Source organism: Phaseolus vulgaris, chromosome 11 (assembly GCF_051622355.1).
Source record: "Phaseolus vulgaris cultivar YP4 chromosome 11, ASM5162235v1, whole genome shotgun sequence".
In the NCBI taxonomy this organism is placed as follows: Eukaryota; Viridiplantae; Streptophyta; class Magnoliopsida; order Fabales; family Fabaceae; genus Phaseolus; species Phaseolus vulgaris.
The window spans coordinates 49,675,958-49,697,732 of NC_143508.1; the positions used below are offsets into that span (position 1 = coordinate 49,675,958).

The 21,775-nt window shown below is 27.1% G+C and overlaps 4 protein-coding genes across 4 annotated transcripts; all 4 read left to right on the plus strand.

Annotated features, from left to right (window-relative positions):
* Positions 1-690: 690 nt before the first annotated feature.
* LOC137830807 (MLP-like protein 43) lies at positions 691-2,158 on the plus strand. The gene is made up of 2 exons (XM_068638287.2): positions 691-924; positions 1,705-2,158. The coding sequence occupies exons 1-2, from the start codon at positions 738-740 to the stop codon at positions 1,974-1,976; spliced, it is 459 nt and encodes a 152-aa protein (XP_068494388.2). The 5' UTR covers positions 691-737; the 3' UTR covers positions 1,977-2,158.
* A 2,137-nt stretch (positions 2,159-4,295) lies between these two features.
* Positions 4,296-5,764, plus strand: LOC137829102 (MLP-like protein 43). Its single transcript, XM_068635900.2, has 2 exons — positions 4,296-4,575; positions 5,251-5,764. The coding sequence occupies exons 1-2, from the start codon at positions 4,389-4,391 to the stop codon at positions 5,520-5,522; spliced, it is 459 nt and encodes a 152-aa protein (XP_068492001.2). The 5' UTR covers positions 4,296-4,388; the 3' UTR covers positions 5,523-5,764.
* Positions 5,765-12,609: 6,845 nt separating this feature from the next.
* On the plus strand, positions 12,610-14,125 carry LOC137811463 (MLP-like protein 31). The gene is made up of 2 exons (XM_068613235.2): positions 12,610-12,868; positions 13,711-14,125. The coding sequence occupies exons 1-2, from the start codon at positions 12,682-12,684 to the stop codon at positions 13,977-13,979; spliced, it is 456 nt and encodes a 151-aa protein (XP_068469336.2). The 5' UTR covers positions 12,610-12,681; the 3' UTR covers positions 13,980-14,125.
* A 5,514-nt stretch (positions 14,126-19,639) lies between these two features.
* Positions 19,640-21,269, plus strand: LOC137819583 (MLP-like protein 43). The gene is made up of 2 exons (XM_068623480.2): positions 19,640-19,933; positions 20,845-21,269. Exons 1-2 carry the CDS (start codon positions 19,747-19,749, stop codon positions 21,138-21,140), a joined length of 483 nt encoding a protein of 160 aa, XP_068479581.1. The 5' UTR covers positions 19,640-19,746; the 3' UTR covers positions 21,141-21,269.
* The last annotated feature ends 506 nt before the right edge of the window (positions 21,270-21,775 follow it).

Sequence of the window (21,775 nt, forward strand, 5' to 3'; positions counted from 1 at the left end):
TACGTTAATTCTTATACAAAATAGCTACTAGATGTATCCCATCAAAAAAAAACAGAGTATATAAATCTACATTACCCAAAATTTTACAATTTTGAAAAATAACACATTCAATACAACTATACAAGGCTACAAGAAAATTATTAAATAAAAACTAATTTTAGAAAGTAAAAATATTATTAATTTTAAATTAATTTATAATTGGTATTTAATTAGTGATCAATATTTTAACTATCAATTATTTAGATCTTAAATTTGGTAGCAAAAATCGTGATAACTAATTTGATATCAATTTATAAACTATTTATTAATAATAGAAACTAATTTAGAAACCAATAATATTTTTAGTCTCTAAAATATTATGTAATTTAGTCAATATAACAATTAATTATTTTTAGTTTCTAAAATTAATTTTTATTTAATAATTTTTTAATAGTGTAAATAAACTTAAATACTAATAAAATCTATATAAAAATATATATCCATTAAAAAAAACATATATAATGAGTCACCAACTTTATCATTGATTTTTTTTCTCTCTTTCAAACTAATATAAATAACAAGTTTTCAAATTAAAAAATTGTCATCCTTTTCCCAAGTTAAAAGAAAGAGGTCCCAATTCAATTATTTTTGAAGAGTTAGGTGAATTATGTTACTATATAAATGGTGGCATTGTCATTCTTTACCATCTCTCATCCTTGCTCTTTGGATTACTTTTACTTGCTTCTTTCTTCATCATCATGACTCTTTCTGGCAAAATCAGCACTGAAATTGGGGTTCATGCAACTGCTGAAAAGTGGTTCAACCTCTTCTTAACTCAACTCCATGATGTTCAACACCTAACTGATCATGTTCATGGAACAAGGCTGCATGAGGGTGAAGACTGGCATCACCATGAGACTGTCAAACACTGGACTTATGTCATAGGTAATTAGTATGTAAACAAAACTTATAGGGAAGATATTCATCTTTTGTAAGATTAAATATATTTTTTCTTTCAAAAATAGATTATTGAAAAATGTTCAACAAAATATTTCGAAATGTTCACCAAACATACTTCATTGTCATGTTTTCATTGTCATGTTTGTCTAATACTACAAGAAAATCATTAAATAATAATTAAATTTAAAAAAAAAATAATTAGTTACTATATTGATTAAATTAAATACTAATTTAAAGACTAAAAAATTATTAGTATCTAAAATGTGATTTCGATTATTAATAAAATATTATAAAATGGTTTTTAAATTAGTATCTAAATTAATTACCAAAGTTTTAGCTATTAATATTTTATATTCTAAATTAGTCTCTAAAAGACTAGTATAGAGACTAATTTAGAACATAGGTAGTAGCTAAAACCCTAGTAATTAATAGTTAGATATCAATTTAGAAACTACTTTATAAATTTAGTTTTTTAGAGACTAATTTAAAATCTAAAATATTAGTAGTTAAAACTTTGGTAGTTAATTTAGATACCAATTTGGAAACCATTTTATAATATTTTATTAATAATAGAAATCACATTAGATACTAATAATTTTTTAGTCTCTAAATTAATATCTAATTTAGTCAATATAGTGATTAAATTGTTTTTTTTCTCTAAATTTGATTACTATTTAATGTTTTTCTTGTAGAATAAAATCTATTTAAAGTTATAAATTCTGTTGGTTTCACTCATATAACTTTTGATTGGTTGTGAAAGAACAGATGGTAAGGTTGTAAAAGCTCATGAGAAAATTGAATCTGTTGAAGAAGAGAAGAAAACAATCAACTACAAGCTCTTCGGTGAAGACATAGAGCACAGTTTTAAGGTGTTTAAGCTCATATTTCAAGCAATTGATAAGGAAAATGGTGGTGCTATTGTGAAATGGACCATTGAATATGAGAGGCTTGGTGAAAAAGTGGATCCTCCATATGGCTACATTGAGTACTTCCACAAATGCACCAGAGATATTGATGGTAATCTTCTGAAGGTATAAATCCAAGAAGAAGAAAAAAAGAAGAAATAATGGAGTTTTGTGATGTTGGAGGAGAAGTATTGTTATTATTATGTAGGTCAATGTTGCAAGAAATAATGAACTTCAAAAGAGTATATGTGCTTTGAAGTGTGTAGTGTTCCATGTGATGCATATAAATGAATGTTTGTGTATTGATGTGTTTACACGTATTATTGGATATTGACATTTATAACATACGTATTAGTAAAATATATAATAATCAAATATTAGATTTGTGATAATTTTAGTATAATTCTAACACGATTTTAAAAAGGAGAAATACATTAATTTTTTAAAAACACAAATTTATTGTATAAATTTTATTATAATTATAAAAATAAAAATAATTTTTTTAACCAATAATAAAAATCATCTTTTTATTAAAAAAATTAAAATATATTTATGAACATAAATCTTTATTATCAATTTATAAAATTCATAGTTATATAATATCTGAATCCGTGTTTTCGTAACCTACATTTTAAATATTATATATATTTTTTACATATGTCCGTATTTATATTATATAGGTTGATGACTGTAATAACTGTTAATTTAAAATAAAAGAATTCACAAACGTTATTTGTTTTAAGTTTGAATAAAATAAAAACTTATTTCACAGAAAAAGCTGTTACATAAGTATTTTAATTATTTATATTTATATCAAAATTACTAGTATAAAAATATTCTCTAAATATTTTTCTTTACTTGGTGTGTTTTAGAAGTATTCTCTTTTATATGAAGTTCCAAAAAAGGATAATGTAGGAGACAAGTCAATTTATTAATGGCATTCATAGTTACTACTTTCTCAAAGAGTTGAAACTGAAATCATCATCACATATTTTTTTATAATTAAATAAAATTATAATTTGTTTTTTTTCATTGGTGGCTTGTGGATAAAAGAGCAAGAGTGATTGACGAGAAATCTTTGATGTATCAGGCAAAATAATTGATAATTTTTTTTAATATAATTGATTATATATATATATATAAATTTTTTAATATAATCGATTAGATATATAATAATTAATTATTTTGAATTTTTATTTATTTATTTTATAAATAAATAATCAATTGTTTTAAATTAGTAATTAAATATTTCATATCAATATTATAACGGAGATCATTCAAACATTAATTAAAATGGGTCCATCAAAATTATGATAATTAAATGGATATCAATAAATGATTTTCATGAAATGTCAAAGGTACTTATGATTGTAGGTGTCCGTTCTCACATAATTACTCAAATATTTCTACCTAACTATATAATACCACGTACCTTTCTTCTTAAATTATTTTTACTAAATATTAATTAATAAAAGACTTTCACACACATATATAGATATATTTAAAAATTTTGGCCTTCAAACTAATTGCTTAAAAAATTTCACAGTAAATAAAAATTATTCACAATATATATAAATATTGATAAAATCTATAAATATGATATGCACATTGGTAGAGGAAGGTGTAAGACAAATTTATTTAATAGAGCATATAATTAAAGTTACTTACATTAAAATATAGTTCACACTGGGAGAGATAATTTGAGGTGGATCATGCAGGTCGATCCAAGTTTGTTATGAAAAACATAGGACAAACTCACTATTTTGGTTCATTGACCCGCTTAAGTCTGTTTCGCATTATTTGTAATTCGAGCGGGTCAGATATAGATCAGGACATATCAGTTGGCTAGCCTGCATAATAATAAGAAAAAGGTGTTTCTTTCTGCATTCCATCAAATTTCTTCCTACACCCTGTCAATTCTAGAAATTGATTTCTGAATGGTAAAATATCTGTCACAATAAAGTTATTTTGGAGTATATTTTTTCACTTATGAATTTCAAATTTCAAAATTTACTTTTATGTTATGGAAATTAGTTGGGTGCAGTAGAAAATTTGATGGGTGCAGGAAGAAACACTCTAATAAAAAAATACAAAATTTTCTCCTCCAATTTATAAACTATTTATTAATAATAAAAATTAATTTAAATCCCTAAACCAGTATCTAATTTAGTCAATATAACAACTAATTATTTTTAGTTCCTAAAATTAATTTCTATTTAATAATTTTTTTAATAGTATAAATAAACGTAAATACTAATAAAAACTATAAAAATAATATATCCATTTAGAAAACATATATAATGATGATGAGTCACCAACTATATCATTGATTAATTCTTTTTTCTCTTTCAAACTAATATAAATAACAAGTTTTCAAATTAAAACATCACATCCTTTTCCAAGTTAAGAGAAAGAGGTCCCAATTCAACTATTTTTGAAGAGTTAGGTGAATTGTGTTACTATATAAATGGTGGCATTATCATTCTTCACCATCCCTCAACCTTGCTCTTTGCATTATTATCACTTGCTTCTTTCTTCATCACCATGACTCTTTCTGGCAAAATCAGCACTGAAATTGGAGTTCATGCAACTGCTGCAAAGTGGTTCAACTTCCAATTAACTCAACTCCATGATGTTCAACACCTAACTGATCATGTTCATGAAACAAGGTTGCATGAGGGTGAAGACTGGCATCACCATGAGACTATCAAACACTGGACTTATGTCATAGGTAAGTATGCAAACAAAACTTATAGGGGAGATATTCATCTTTTGTAAGATTAAATATCTTTTTTCTTTAAAAAAAAATAGATTATTGAAAAAAGTTCAACAAAACATTTCACCATCATGTTTATCTAATACTACAAAAAAAAAATCATTAAATAACAATTAAATTTAAAAACAAAAAATAATTAGTTACTATATTGACTAAATTAGATATTTTTCAAGACTAAAAGATTATTAGTATCTAAAATGTGATTTTTATTGTTAATAAAATAGTTTCTAAATTGGTATCTAAATTAGTTACCAAAGTTTTAGCTACTAATATTTTAGATTCTGAATTAGTCTCTAAACTACTAATAGAGATTAATTTAAAACATAAGTAGTCAGTAGCTAAAACCAGATAGAAACTACTTTATAAATTTGGTTTTTTAGAGACTAATTTAAAATCTAAAATATTACTAACTAAAATTTTGGTAACTAATTTAGATATTAATTTTGAAACTATTTTATAATATTTTATTAATAATAGAAACCACATTATACATTAATAATTTTTAGTCTTTAAATTAGTATATAATTAACTCGCGATATAATTAACTCAATATAGCGAGTAAAATCTATTTAAAGTTATAAATTCTGTTGGTTTTACTCATATAACTTTTGATTGGTTGTGAAAGAACAGATGGTAAGGTTGTAAAGGCTCATGAGAAAATTGAATCTGTTGAAGAAGAGAAGAAAACAATCCACTACAAGCTCTTCGGAGAAGACATAGAGCACAGTTTTAAGGTGTTTAAGCTCATATTTCAATCAATTGATAAGGAAAATGGTGGTGCTATTGTAAAATGGACCTTTGAATATGAGAGGGTTGGTGAAGAAGTGGATCCTCCATATGGCTATGTCGAGTACTTCCACAAATGCACCAGAGATATTGATGCTCATCTTCTTAAGGAATAACTCCAAGAAGAAAATAAAAGAAGAAATAATGGAGTTTTGTGATGTTGGAGGAGAAGTGTTGTTATTATGTAGGTCAATGTTGCAAGAAATAATGAAACTTCAAAAAGTATCTGTTCTTTGAAATGTGTAGTGTTCCATGTGATGCATATAAATAAATGTTTGTGTAATTGTGTGTTTGTATTGGATATTGACACTTCTAAGTGTGAAATATATAAATAAAAAAAATGTTAGATTTATGATAATTCTAGTACATTTCTAATACGATTTTAAAAATCGAAACATCAAAACATACATATCGAAACATAAATATTTATTATCAATTTATATAATTTATTTATCGTGTTAAGAAGTGGACTTTAAACCTAACTCAACCCCATAAAACCAGTTCATAGGGTGAGGGTTGCACCCACTTATATACGATGAAATGTCTTAATCTCTAGTCGATGTGGGATCTCCAACACACTCCTCACGCTGAAACTACCAACTCGAAATTGCTCAGATACCATATAAGAAAATGATAAAAAATGGGAAGAAGAAGAGATGTTTCTTATTCTCTTATGTATTACATCACTTCATGTATAGTAAATATATAGGGGTTTCTCTCTCCAAATTACCATCTAATTAGGTAGGATATTAATCATGATATTCTATCATTATTAAATTAATTGCATATAATTGGGTACAATATCGTACAATATTACATAAAATAATTACATATAATTGGATAATTATTAATTTACATATAATTATATAATATGTAAATACATGTTTTCCTAACCTACATTTTAAATAATATATATATTTAAAATAAAATAATTCACAAACGTTATTTGTTTTAAGTTTGAATAAAATAAAAACTTATTTCTCTAAATATTTTTCTTTACTTGTGTGTTTTAGAAGTGTTTTAGAAGTATTCTCTTTTATATGAAGTTCCAAAAAACCGATAATGTAGGGGGACAAGTCCATTTATTAATGGAATTCATAGTTACTACTTTTTCAAAAGATTTGAGATTGGAATCATCATCACATATTTTTTATAATTAAATAAAAGTATAATTTGTTTTTTTTTTCATTGGTAGCTTGAGGATAAAAGAGCAAGAGTGATTGAAGAGAAATCTTTGATGTATCAGGTAAAATAATTGATAACTTTTTTAATATAATTGATTATATATATATATATAATTTTTAATATAATGGATTAGATATATAATAATTAATTATTTTGAATTTTTTTTATAAATAAATAATCAATTATTTTAAATTAATAATTAAATATTTCATATCAATATTATAACGGAGATCATTCAAACATTAATTAAAATGGGTCAATCAAACTTATGATAATTAAATGGATATCGATAAATGATTTTCATCAAATGTCAAAGGTACTTATGATTGTAGGTGGCCGTTATCACATAAATACTTAAATTTTTCTAAACAAACTATATAATACCACGTACCTTTCTTCTTAAATTATTTTTACTAAATATTAATTAAGAAAAGCCTTTCACACACATATATAGATATATTTAAAAAATTTGGCCTTCAAACTAATTTCTTCAAAAATTTCACACTAAATAAAAATTATGGTTAAAATTATTCACAATATATATAAATATTGATAAAATCTGTAGATATGATATGCACATGGGTAGAGGAAGGTGTAAGAAATTTATCTAATAGAGCATACAATTAAAGTTACTTACATATCAATATAGTTCATACTAGGAGAGATAATTTGAGGTGGATCATGCAAGTCGACCCAAGTTTGTTATGAAAAATATAGGACAGACTTACTATTTTGATTCGTTGACCCACTTAAGTCTGTTTCGCATGATTTGTAATTCGAGCGGGTCAGATACAGAACAAGGCACATCAGTTCGCTAGCCTGCATAATAATAAAAAAGGTGTTTCTTTCTGCATTCCATTAAATTTCTTCCTACACCCTATCAATTCTAAAAATTGAATTCTGAAAGGTAAAATATCTGTCACAAAAAGGTTATTTTGGAGTATTTTTTTTTTCACTTATGAATTTCATATTTCAAAATTTACTTTTATGTTATGGAAATTAGTTGGGGTGCAGTAGGAAATTTGATGGGTGCAGGAAGAAACACCTTAATAAAAAAATACAAAATTTTCTACTCCAACTTTTGGTTCTCATCAATGTCATGTCCTCAATCACTCCACGTGCTCTCTCGACTCTTGCCATTTCTTTCACCTTAAACAAATTTTTATTTTGTAGTGTGGTAGAAATATTAGGAGAATGTAAAATTGAATATTGTTACGCCAACACTACCATAATGCAATTTGCAAACAAGATAACGAGTTATATATATATATATATATATATATATATATATATTACAAGTGTATTGATATTTTTTTATATTTTTAATAAGATTTTAATTTTCTTATGCGGGTTGACTTGTAGTACATCCTATATATAGGACACACTAATAGAATTAATCTACATTCTTAAGCAAGACGACCCAACTCAACCCATATTTCATGGGTCAATATGAGACAAATTAACTCGTATTATCACTTTTAATAGACGTTTTAACTCATTTGTAACATATTATAGTATAAATAAAACATGAGGAAAATAAGAAGAAATCCATTTATAAAAAAAAAATCTTGAATAAAAGAGAGGGAACCAAATAAATTCCAATTTGGTACAAATAGCTTGAATTGCTAAAAAATCACCATATTAAGAAAACAAAAAATTTCCAAATTTGTAGTTACATAAATAAAAAATGTATTTAAGCAAAAACGTTTATTGGTAGCTAAACAACTTAAAAACTAGGGGTGGCATAGCGGGCCGGTTTGCCCCGCTTAGGCCCGCAAAATGCAGGCTGGTTTTCATGATCCGTCCTGCATGCGGGTTGGCCTGCAGGCTTGCGGGCCAACCACTTTTTTTTGGAACGAGGAGGAGTGGAGGCAGTAGCGCGGTGTGAAACAGTAGCGCGCAGCAGTTGCAGGCGAAGCCATGCGGAGAAGCAAGCATAGCGAGCGGCGACACTGCAAAAGAGATTGTGTCGTGTGTTGTGTGCGTTTTTTTGGAACAGTATAACTATGTTGTGTTTTGAGTTAAAACCTAATTTTCTTTCACTCAAAGTTGTCACTCCTCCACTAGACCATTGCTCTCAAATCAATTAATTTTTTTATTTTTTATTTTTTATTTTTATTTTTGTTTTGCGGGCTAGCAAACCAGTCAGCCCCACTCCGCTGCTTGTCCGCGCGGGCCGCGGGTTATGCGGGGCAGGCTAATGCGGGTTGAAAACGTCAGCCCACCCCATGTTTTTTACCACGGACCGGCTTGCACGGTCCGCCCCACTTTGGCACCCCTACTAAAAACGTTAATATATGTGATTAAATTAGTTATCAAAATTATATGGGAGAAAAAAAATCAAGTTGCAAAGTAGTTAGTGATAAATTTGTATTTCATTGTTAAATAGCTACCAAATTATTTGTTGTTAAGAGTTCGGTCACGCCAAATAAAAGATACCAATTTAACATCTGAAAAGTGATCCTAATTTCAAGCTAATTCAGTAACAGAAATAATAATATTATTTTTAATATTAGTAATTATTATTAACATTATTTATTATTATTAATATTATTAGTACTATTAGTAATATTATTAAAATTGTTATTAATATTACTATTAACAACATTAATATTATTATTATTTTATTAATATTTTTAGCATTATTATTGATATTAATATTATTATTAGTATTTTTTTATTATTAATAATAATACCAATAATAATAAATGTGTAAAATGGACCTTTGAATATGAGAGGGTTGGTGAAGAAGTGGATCCTCCATATGGCTACGTCGAGTACTTCCACAAATGCACCAGAGATATTGATGCTCATCTTCTGAAGGCATAAATCCAAGAAGAAATAATGGAGTTTTGTGATGTTGGAGGAGAAGTATTGTTATTATTATGTAGGTCAATGTTGCAAGAAATAATGAACTTCAAAGAGTATCTCTGCTTTGAAGTGTGTAGTGATCCATGTGATTCGTATAAATGAATGTTTGTACTTGTTTCCATTTATAATTAAGTCGGTTGTTATATATTTTGCATAAATTTTACTCTCTTTGATTATAATAGAATTACATATTATGATGTTGAGACACATTAGTATTGATGAAATCTCTAAATTAAAAAAAAATGGTTAGATTTATGAAGATTTGAAGATTTTGATACTCTAATACAATTTTAAAAATAAAAAATACTTTAATCTTTTAAAAACTTAAATTTATTATAATTATAAAAATAAAGAACAATTCTTTTGAACTAATCATAAAAAATATCTTAAAAAAAACTAAAGCATACTTCTATATATAAATCTTTATTATCAATTTATATAATTTATAATTATATAATATATAAATGTATATTTTTTAAATTCGTATTTTCATATCTTTTTCAATATTTATGTTAGTATCTATATATTTTATAGGTTTTTAGGTTGCATAACTCTAATAAATGTTAATTTAAAATAAAAGAAACCACAAACGTTATTTGTTTTAAGTTTGAATAAAATAAAAACTTATTTCACAGAAAAAGCTGCTACATAAGTATTTTATTTATTTATATTTATATCAAAATTACTAGTACAAATATTGTCTAAATATTTTTCTTTAAATAGAAGTATTCTCTTTTATAAGAAGTTCCAGAAAAGGATAATGTAGGGGCACAAGTCAATTTATTAATGGCATTCATAATTACTACTTTTTCAAAGAGTTCATAATTAAATAAATGTATAATTTGTTAGTGGCTTGTGGTAAAAGAGCTAGAGTGATTGAAGAGAAATCTTTGATGTATCAGGCAAAATAATTGATAATTTTTTTAAAATATAATTGATTATATATTTATATATTTAATTTTTAATATCATCGATTAAATATATAATAATTAATTATTTTGAATTTTTATTTATTTTTTATAAATAATCAATTATTTTAAATTAATAATTAAATATTTCATATCAATATTATAACCGAGATCATTCAAACATTAATTAAAATGGGTCAATCAAACTTAATTATAACAATAATATTTTAACTCATCCACAGATGATAATTAAATGGATATCGATAAATGATTTTCATTAAATGTCAAAGGTGCTTATGCTTAAATTTTTTTACCTAACTATATAATACCACGTACCTTACTTGTTAAATTATTTTTAATAAATTAAAATTAAGAAAAATTTTGTGATTAAATTAGTTATCAAAATTATATGGCAGCAAAAAATCTAATTTTTTTATTTCGTTGTTAAATAGCTACCAAATTATTTATTGTTAAGAGTTTGGTCACGCCAAATAAAACATACCAATTTAACAACTGAAAAGTGATCCTAATTTCAAGCTAATTCAGTAACAGAAATAATAATATTATTTTTAATATTAGTAATTATTATTAATATTATTAATTATTATTAGTATTATTAGTAATATTATTAAAAATTTTATTAACATTACTATTTACAAAATTAACAATATTAATATTATTATTATTTTATTAATATTTTTAGTATTATTATTAACATTATTAATATTAACAATAATAATAATATTAATATTAGTATTAGTATTATTTTATTATAAATAATAATATCAATAATACTAATAATAATAAATATATTATTCATATCATTAACCATTATTAATATTATTAATTATTATCATTAATATGTTTATTGAAGGATTGAATATGGTAAACTCATAAGGTAATTATCTGCCATCATATAAAAAAAGTATTATTAAAAAAAGAAAAAAGAAAGAAAATATAAAAAAGTATGGGGGATTAGACCAAAACTCATATATTAACAAAAATGATACATAGATAGACAATACATATTCATAAATAATTTTAACAACAAACTAGATGGAAGCTTATTATACCAATGAAATGATTCTTTATGAATAAATCCTAAATTAGTAAACTTATCAGCACACACATTAGCATCCAGGGAACATTGGTACTAACAATAAATGCAGTACAAACCAAGGCACAATCACATTCAAGCCATACATTAGTAAGCCCCATCTTTTGAGTTTCCTTTATAGCATATATAACTCCATAAAACTCAGCAACCAAAGTAGTCTGAACTTCAAGAAACACAGAGAAAGAACCAATAAACCCCCCATACTCCCACGAAAAATACCTCCACAAGTAGCAAGATAAGGATATCCCTTAGCAGGTTGAACATCAGGCTCACATGTCATCCCTTATGCAAGACGAGTCAATAAATTGAGCCTTCATTACTTAAATGAAGTGAACCAACCCAACTTACATTTTACGATCCAATGCAAAACAGGCTAATACGGGACGGATAGCAAAAGACAGCACAAAAGTTTCTACTTTACTAGAGCTAATGGGGTGATCATTGGAGCCCAACTTACACAACATGGAAGGCCCAACCTAAATTCTTGTGATGATTGTAATTTAATCGGTTTTTGGGCAAAATAATATTGAAGACCCATTTTTCGTATTTTCCATGTAATTTTGGTATTAACTTTTGTGGAATAAGTTCAAATGTCTTTTGCTATTTTCTTGGTATCCAGTTTCTAGTAATTTTAGACATTCTAATTGTACATGAAAGGTTGTTTAGCTGAGTTTGGTTCTAATTTCCTTTACTTGACAAATTTTGTTTTACCAGAATATGTTTCTTAGAGTCAAGTTTCTTCTAATTTTCTTTACTTCATCTTTAGACGATTCTACGTGAAGTGATATAAAAATACACAACACTACAACACTTCTCATTGTCCACACATTAGAATAACCACAGAAAATAAAATGCATTTCTTAATCTAACCTATAAACATATTTTGTATTACAGATGGCAATTGTATTCTCATTATCAAAGTTTCAATGCAAAAGCACTTTTGGGTTGTATTACTATTTTCAAAAGAACTTCTAATGCACCCATATTATACTTTGTAGCATACATTAGGTCTATTATTTAAGATTTTTTACATTTATTAACAAAGTGAATGTGAATGTCTCCACCTTAAAATTCAATTATTTTTGAAGAGTTAGGTGAGTTATGTTACTATATAAATGGTGGCATTATCATATTCTTCACCATCCCTCAACCTTGCTCTTTGCATTATTATTACTTGCTTCTTTCTTCATCACCATGACTCTTTCTGGCAAAATCAGCACTGAAATTGGGGTTCATGCAACTGCTGCAAAGTGGTTCAACCTCTTCGCAACGCAACTCCATCAGGTTCAAAACATTGCTGAGAGGATTCATGGAACCAAGCTGCACCATGGTGAAGACTGGCATCATAATGAGTCCATCAAGCACTGGACTTATGTCATAGGTAATTAAGCTTCTAATAACTCTATGCACATTATTTTCTCCCTGAATTTCAATATACTTTTATACTCTCTCTCTAATTCCCTCGAATCTTTACTTCTTATATTTATTCATAGAAGATGAATTTAGACTTAATTTTAGAAAATTAAATGAAAAGGGTAATATTTATCCACGTATTAGATTTTTTTTTATCAACAATAATAAATAAATAAATGCGAACCACTTCAGGGTGGATCAACCCTTATACAAGAAATACAGTAACCAACATCTAACAAAAACCACCAAACCAACTAGCAAAAGCACTATCCATACTAAAAACCTAAAATACATACCAAAGGTTCCAAACACCAACTGGAAAAGGGAACCGAAGCAAAACGAGATTTTACAGAAATCCAAGACCAAACATTTGCTTCCATCAGAGTACACACTTCAGACGCATCAGTCACACCTCATCCGTGTATTAGATAACATAGAATCTCAAATTTATCTTTATCAAGAAAGAATTGAAAATATTAATGGATGATGAAATAATGAATTGATAATAAATAATAAAAAAATTAATAATTATTATTAAAATACACTTTAATATTATTTTAAAATATGAGTTTAAAATTGACAGATAAGATGTGATTTGTATCTTGCATCCTATGTGCATAAAATACTTTTAGAGTAAAGTGAGTTTGTATCACTTCTTTTAAGACATAGAATGAAGTCGAAATGTGCACATTTATTTCTTGGAAGAAAAAACTATACAAGATTATCTAAGTTACAATTCAAAAAAATGTTATATATATAGATGAATTGGTTTCTTATTATAATTCTCATACAATGATTCTGAAAGAACAGATGGTAAGGTTAAAACATGTCAGGAGAGTGTGGAATATGATGAAGCAAAGAAAACAATCATCTTCAAGCTCTTCGGTGGAGACCTGGATCAGCAATACAAGCTCCTGAATCTGATATTTGAAGCATCTGATAAGGAAAATGGTGGTGCTGTCATCAAATGGATTGTTGAATATGAGAGGCTTCGTGAAGATGTTGATCCTCCATATGGCTACATCGAGTACCTCCACAAATGCACTACAGATATCGATGCTCATCTTCTTAAGGCATAGCTCCAATTAAGAAGAAAAGTAATAGAATAAATGATGGCCTTAAAATAATTGTTCTGATGTTGGAGGAGAAGTGTTCTTAATTATCATGTAGCTCTTTTGTCTGAATTCAATAAATTTTGATATGGCACATGTTAGTGCTTTTTAAATGAATGTTTATGCTTTTTAAAATAATATCTGCATTTTAAATGTGTAATTTTTTAAAAAAAAATAATGATATCTAAATACTTATTATTGTCTCTAGATTCTTTTAATTAGGTTTGGATTGTCAAATCTTCACCAACATGTAGAAACGCATTAATTAGGTGTTTAGGAATTTAATTATGCATCCACTTCCAACACTATAAAAAAAATCATGAAATAAAAATTAATGTTAAAAAAAATAAAAAATTAGTTACTATAGAAAATCATGAAATAAAAACTAATGTTAAAAAACAAAAAAATAATTAGTTGCTATATTGACTAAATTAGAGATTATTTTTAAAACTAAACAAAAATTGACTTCTAAATTAGTTTTTATTATTGTTAAATAGTTTCTAAATTGATATCTAATTAGCTACCAAAGTTTTAACTATCAATTATTATTTTTGTGTTCAATTTGATTAGACTTCATCCTTACTAGTAACTTCTTTTTTGTGGCCTCTTTTTTTGTTGGCAGCTAAAATGAATTTTTTCTTATATTGTTCTGTTACAATTCAAACGCGTGATTTTGGCTATAAATCGAGTGTTTATCATGAAGCCAATTTTTTTTTGCATTTGAAAGTTATTTGAGTTTTCTGAAATTTTAGTTAAAATGGATGATGGGAAATTTTCTTTTGTGAAAATATTTCATTGAAATGACTACCTCTATTTTTTGGGGTGAAGTATTAGTTTTGTAGAAGTGAAATGAAGATTTTCATTGAATCAATTAATAAAGGCACTTGAGATGTTATAAGTGTTCGCACAATTGGTTCTAGAGATCGATCTTGAAAAACCAACAGCTAATTAGTGTTTATGAGTGCAAAGTTTATTATATATAAGACGTTGTTAACTAATTAATGTTAACTTTTAATTGTTAGAACTAGATTTATTTATTTTGTAGTGTATTCAAAGAAAAAAAATAGTGGAGGAAGAACTAATTTAGGATCTCAAAATCTTATAATCTTGTAACAAAACTGAAAAATGAAATGCGTAAAAAAAAGAAATTCACCTTTATATATTATAAAAAAATCTCATTTATATATTATTATAGATAAATTTGTTATATTTTAGTATTATAAAGGATAACAGTGGAAAACAAGATGTGTAAAAAAAATTCCTTTTTTTATATATTGTTATAGATTATTAATATTATTAATAACAATTTTGATAATAGTATTCGACTTGGTTTAGCAAGAGACAAAATTAATTTGTTTGGTAATATCAATACAAATCATAGTTCATGGTCTGTTTTACTAATTATTTACAACTTACCTTATGGATTGTGCATGAAGCAAAAATACATGATGTTGTCTATGATGATATCCAATCCAAAAAGGCCAGGAAATGACATGGATGTTTATATAAGTCCCCTAATTGAAGATTTGAAGTTAATGTGGGATCAAGGTGTTGAAGTATTAGAAAAAATTGTTAATGAAACTTTCAAGATGAATGACATGTTATTTTGCACCATCAACGAATTTCCGGAATATGGTAACTTATCAGGATATAGTGTTAAGGGTCATAAAACATGTCCAATATGCAAAAAAGACACCACTTCTCATCAATTGAAACATGGAAGAAAGACGGTATATCTTCGGCATCAGAAGTTTCTTAGAAGTCATCATCCTTACCGAAGGTTGAAAAAAGCCTTTAATGGACATCAAGAGACTAGTAGTCCACCAACTCTATTAATTGGTGTTGAAGTTTACGAAAAGGTAAATAACATAGACCACACCTTTGGTAAGTAAAAAAAGAAGTCATCTATGACAAACATATGGAAGAAAAAATCAATCTTCTTTGATCTTCCGTACTCGTCGAGGTTAGAAGTCAGACATTGTATAAATGTAATGCATGTTTAGAAGAATGTGTGTGATATCTTAATTGGTACACTTCTTAATATTAACGGGAAGACAAAGGATGGTCTAAATGCTCGTTTGTGCTCTTTCTTCTCTTTCATTTGTTGTAAAGTCATTGATCCATTTAAAATTAGATGAACTTGAAGATGAAATTATTATTATCTTGTGTGAATTAGAGATATTTTTTCTTCCATCTTTTTTTTTACATCATGGTTCATCTAGTTGTGCATCTGGTAAGAGAGGTTAGATTGTGTGGATCAGTCGTCAATTATTACTATTTCATGTTTTAAATATTTACTAGCTCTTTTCATGGATGATATAGGGGTCGTTGGCCGTTACTTGTCTTATCCATGGTTGATAAGAGTTTTGTGAGGTTTTTTTCCCTGCACAAGAAGTCACCCACACATCTAAAGATTATGATTGATAAGTACACTATAAACTTAACTCTGTATGTTAGTAATTAAGCATCTACTAACACAGTTTTTTGTATTAACCAGTTCATGGCATTTATATAACATCCTAAAAGGTCGATCCAATTCAAATTATCAAAATCTGAAGTGGATGACACTAAAGGTTTGTAATTTTTATCTTTCTCTTTTCATTTTTTATCAATATTAACTTTTATTTTCTATTGAATTATAGTGTAAATGATAACCAGGAAGCTATGAGTGTGGCTATTACGTTATGCAATAGATGATTACCATTGTAAGACTGGGCCTTAAGAGTGATTGGGAGCAGGTAACATGATGATAAATTACTTTTATAATTCTTTAACATATATGTATCTTAACACTAATTTATGTGAATCTTAATTTGTAATGCAGGTCTTTATAGATGAGAAAGCAATGCCTTCGGCCACCAATGAATATGTGAGACATGCTTGGGCCACATATTTCCTAAATCTATAAGGGCGGTTATTTACCATAGTCGTCCTCTTAGATGTTGTGCAACGATTTATAAGGGCCGCTATGGTAAATATGGGTGCCCTCTTATATGCTTCGAAATGGTTTATAAGGGCCGCTAGAAAGTCATCATTTTACAGTCAAAATAGCTGCTATTTTTAAGTTTTTTTGCGCCAGCGGTTATTGCACTTTACGTAGGAAAAGTTGGGTGTTGTAAAGCAAACAAAGGGTTGTGCAAACTTCCACCTTGTTGCTTTTGGTCATTGAGTTGGAACTCAAGACAATCTTTAATTACTACTTGTGTTGGCTGCAAATCAACCTGTTGTGAGGTTATGTAAGGAAAGATAAGTTACATTGTAACTATGGTGCATAGGTCCTATAAATATGATGCAAGGAATTAAACCAATGAAAAGACTGTCTTATTAGAGTCTAATTGTTGTTTCTTTAAGGAAGGGAAGTCTTGCTCCTTCAACCTGTTAGAATTTTCTCTATAACCCTATCTCTAGTCATGTATAGGCAGAAGTCATGGAATTGTTTAGGTTTCTTAGAATTTAGGTTCATGTATGCTTACAAAGGTGTTGGGGTTTTTTAGCATTGGAAACCCATTTTTTGAACTCTTCTAGCAAATTTTGAATGGTGTATAAAATTCTTTCTTGTAATAGTATTGAAGCATCCTAAATGTTTCTATTTATTCATTTTTTTTTATTTTAGATAAAAAAAATTAAGATCTTTAACCTAATATTTCAAGACATTGAGAATGATGGTTGCAAGAAATTAATTTTTTTTTTATCAGCAAAGAATAAAATATAATAAAAAAATGTATTTCAAGGATATCCCAACCCATATACACAAACCAAGGACACAACCGACTCATATATAATAACCATGAGACCTACTCCAACACATTCACAATAATCCCAAAATCCACCTGTAAACAAAGAAAACATATAAACAAAGAAAACATAGACAACACCTACAAAGTCTCATTCTTGGGTGCCTATTAAAAACAAAGGGATTATGGCCACATAAGGTCATATGCACCGTTAGGCATACAAAATTAATGGTTTAGAAACCACGTGCATTTTCCTAGTGACTCCAGCATAGTTGCATCTTGTATAAGGCATAAAGATTGCCACTTGCCACTTGAAAGCAATTGAATGGAGTATCTTTAATGCTTCGACCATAGCATTGAAGATAGTGATGGTGTTTTTGTCTCGTAAAGGATGAAGAAATGCTAACAAACAAACAAGAATGTGTGGTCAAGGATATGCTATCATTATTGTACTACAATAATTGTGAAGTTTGATGTACAATAACCATTTTTAGGTTGAGTATTGATTTAACGTTTTAAATTTTTTAATTTAATTGATAATTAAAATTAATTATAAATTTATATTTTTGTTCAAATCACGTCTATGACCTTTTTTCTTGTTTTTTTCTTAATTTTTGTTAATACCACTTTTTTAAATTAATGCTATTTTGAAAAAAAATATATTATAGATTGAATTTTATAGATAAACACAAAATGTATTATATCTACACTAAAATGTAAACAAAAATACTAAATTCCACTTTGATTAAAAATATTACTTCTAGTTCTTTAAGTTATGATAAAAGTGTATGAATGCCAACGTTTAAGACAAATACACTTTAGTTACCATATAATAAAAGTGTATGACAACTTAAAACATTCATATATTAATTGCTTAAAATTTCTATATGATATTCATAAGAATTTAATGAATGTGACTTCTTTTTTGGGAACAACCATTATAAATATCAGCATACAGAAAATAGAAAACTTTAGACAAGTTTTAATCAGATGCAGTGTGACTTAAATGTTCTTTAGTACCATTTTATCTAATTAGTACCACCAATTAATATATATATATATATATATATTAATATTTATAAATTTATTATGAACTTCTATACAGTATAAAATACATTTAGATGGGAATACTTCTTAAAACTTTAAATATGCATACATTTTAAAATAATTAAAAAAATAAAGAAAAACATATTTATATTTTTGTGCGACTCCATTGTACTACCTAAACATTACACACACGTCTCATCTCTTTTGGACGTGCAAAGTTGCCTGGCTCGTCCTGACCCGTCTAGTCTAAGTGCTATGAGTGAGTGGAACTAACATCGTTAGTGCATTAGGAGTTGATATTGCATTTATCACAATTTAGATTGATTGAGGAAAGTGAAGCCGTTAATCGGATTTGGTTGTGTGTGTGATCGAAGCATAGACCACATAGGAGAACCGTAAAAGCATAGAAATAAAAAGATCTTCAAGGACAGGCACATAGACCACTCAGAGATTTTCTCGATGATGCAGTTGAAGGTTTGATCTTGGGTGACATTGAAGGTACGCTTAACATGTTTCTCTTACTCTGATTGATGTCTTGAACCTTTGGTTTGTATGAAGTCTATAAAAAAAATATAAAGGTTAATGGTGAGGTAGGAATAGTAGTTTTGTTTATGGATGGAGGACGTTACCGGTTTGTTTTGTATACACATCTGGTATAAATCCCTGAAATACCTCTATTATTTATTTATTTTTATTGATAAAAAAAACTTTCATATTTAAACACAATTAATAATTTATATTAAGCATAACATACTAAAAAAATATAAGAAATCGATTATATATCTTACTCATTCAAATAACTTTTTGCTTTTATTTCAAGAAAACACGAAATGCTCACAATTAATTGGGAGCTGGATATTTTGGTAATATTTTTTTTTTCTATTTAAGAGGCATTTCTCATCTCTCTCTATTCCATTCCTTTCCTCTTTTATTCGTTTCTTGAACTCTTGATAATGTCACTTTCTGGAAAAATTAGCACTGAACTTCCAGTTCATGCAACTGCAGACAAATGGTTCCACATCATGTCAAAGAAAATCCACCATATCCAACACGTTGCTGATAAAGTTCATGGAGCCAAACTCCATGAAGGTGATGATTGGCATATCAATGATTCAGTCAAACACTGGACTTATACCTTAGGTAAGTAAGTTTATAGTTTATTCCTGTTTATATATTTCACAAAAATCAAACTCAGAGAACTTCCATCACTTTATTCATATTCGCTCGTTAATTGAGTTTGAAGTATTCATATACTTGTTCTCTTGTTGTTTTCTTTACTAAAGAATAAATAAAACAAAACAAAAAATATTTTAAAAATGTTCTAACTCTTATACAAGAATTGACCAAAACCAACCACTGAATATATACAATCTTATCAACTTGTTAATTTTTAACTTAAATTTGATTTTGTATATAAATTGAAGCACTCTAAATGTTATTTTTTAATTAATTATTAGTTATTGACTGGAAAAAATAATTTATAAAACCCTTAACCTATTAATAAAATAGTTAGAATAGGTATTTAAAAAAAAATTAATTATTTTTACATATGTCGAAATTAATTAACTAATTTATTTTCTTATATTATATGTGGTTTTCCATATTAAGAACTCAATTTCATGTATACACTAAAAAAAATCATTATTGATAACTAAAACATTGATAATTAAATATTAATTTGAAAATTATTTATCAATAACTAATTTAGATATTAATAATTTTTTTAGTTTTTAAAATAATATATAATTTAGTTATTATAGTAATTAATTATTTTTTTCTTAAAATAAATTTTATTTAATAATTTTCTAGTAATGATAAATGTAAATATTGTTTTATTTTTTGCTTTCTTCTTATCATTTATAAAAAAACTTTACCCAAAATAGAGTTTAAATGAAACTAGGAGAAAGATAGAGACAGAAAAATAACCAAAATTGGAAGAAAAAAAATACATGTGTAGAGACTAAAAATAGTCATGAAATGAGTAAACGAGTCACCAATTACATATTCTTGTAAATACTTTTGTTAATGATTGGTTATTTGTGAAACAACAGATGGTAAGACAGTAACATGTTTTGAAACTATTGAATCCGTTGATGAAGAGAACAAAAGAATTGCATTCAAGCTCTTTGGTGAAGCCATCGATGAGAAATATAAAGTGTTTACTTCAACCTTTGAAGCCATTGAGAAGGATGGTGGCAGTGCTGCAGTTAAATGGAGTGTTGAATATGAGAAGGTGAGTGAGGAAGTTCACGCTCCATATGGCTACTTGGAGTTATATGATCATGTCGTTAGAGATATTGATGCTCATCTTGTCGAGGATGAAAAAGTGACAGCAAATAAGAACTGAAAGATGAGTGAGGCCTAAGATAATGCTGCATTTGATGTGGATAATAATATCTTCACTTTGTATAATAATTTAAGATGCAAGTGGGTGATAATTTAATGGTCTGTTGAATAAAAAGATATGTTTGATCTCTTTCTGTCATTCAATTTTGTCTGTATATATATAATTAAGCATAGTAAGACGACTAGTTAGCACAGACTTTTCTTTCACAGATAATCTGTCAAAACTTTTTGTGAACTTAATTTATGAAATTTCTCCTTTTTTTAGTTACCCCAGATTCAATAACATTCAATATGGATGAGATTAGGGAACAGAAATCAGTCTATGTCCAATTTTTATATTGATTTATCTGTAAAATCAGTCTATATCCATTTTTTTTTAACATTTTAATCAAGTTTCATTAAACATACTAATGTTCTATGATACAATGAGTATTTTCTAACCAATCTTGACTAAAACAACTCAAGTATTATTTGTATACGTAGTCGCTCTTGACTTCCAAGTATTGTTTAGATTGCAGCCGCTCTTAGCTTAACTTAGTATTGTTTTAGTAACAACCACCGCTGACTTGAATTGCTTGGAACAAAGTTACACATGGTTGAAACACGACTATTATTTGGATAACAACGACTTCTGGG

Coding starts and splice junctions, on each gene's coding strand:
- LOC137811463 (XM_068613235.2), top strand. CDS start 12,682: ATGACTCTTTCTGGCAAAATCAGCACTGAAATTGGGGTTCATGCAACT. Junction 12,869..13,710: donor GCACTGGACTTATGTCATAG/GTAATTAAGCTT, acceptor CTGAAAGAACAG/ATGGTAAGGTTAAAACATGT.
- LOC137819583 (XM_068623480.2), top strand. CDS start 19,747: ATGTCACTTTCTGGAAAAATTAGCACTGAACTTCCAGTTCATGCAACT. Junction 19,934..20,844: donor ACACTGGACTTATACCTTAG/GTAAGTAAGTTT, acceptor GTGAAACAACAG/ATGGTAAGACAGTAACATGT.
- LOC137830807 (XM_068638287.2), top strand. CDS start 738: ATGACTCTTTCTGGCAAAATCAGCACTGAAATTGGGGTTCATGCAACT. Junction 925..1,704: donor ACACTGGACTTATGTCATAG/GTAATTAGTATG, acceptor GTGAAAGAACAG/ATGGTAAGGTTGTAAAAGCT.
- LOC137829102 (XM_068635900.2), top strand. CDS start 4,389: ATGACTCTTTCTGGCAAAATCAGCACTGAAATTGGAGTTCATGCAACT. Junction 4,576..5,250: donor ACACTGGACTTATGTCATAG/GTAAGTATGCAA, acceptor GTGAAAGAACAG/ATGGTAAGGTTGTAAAGGCT.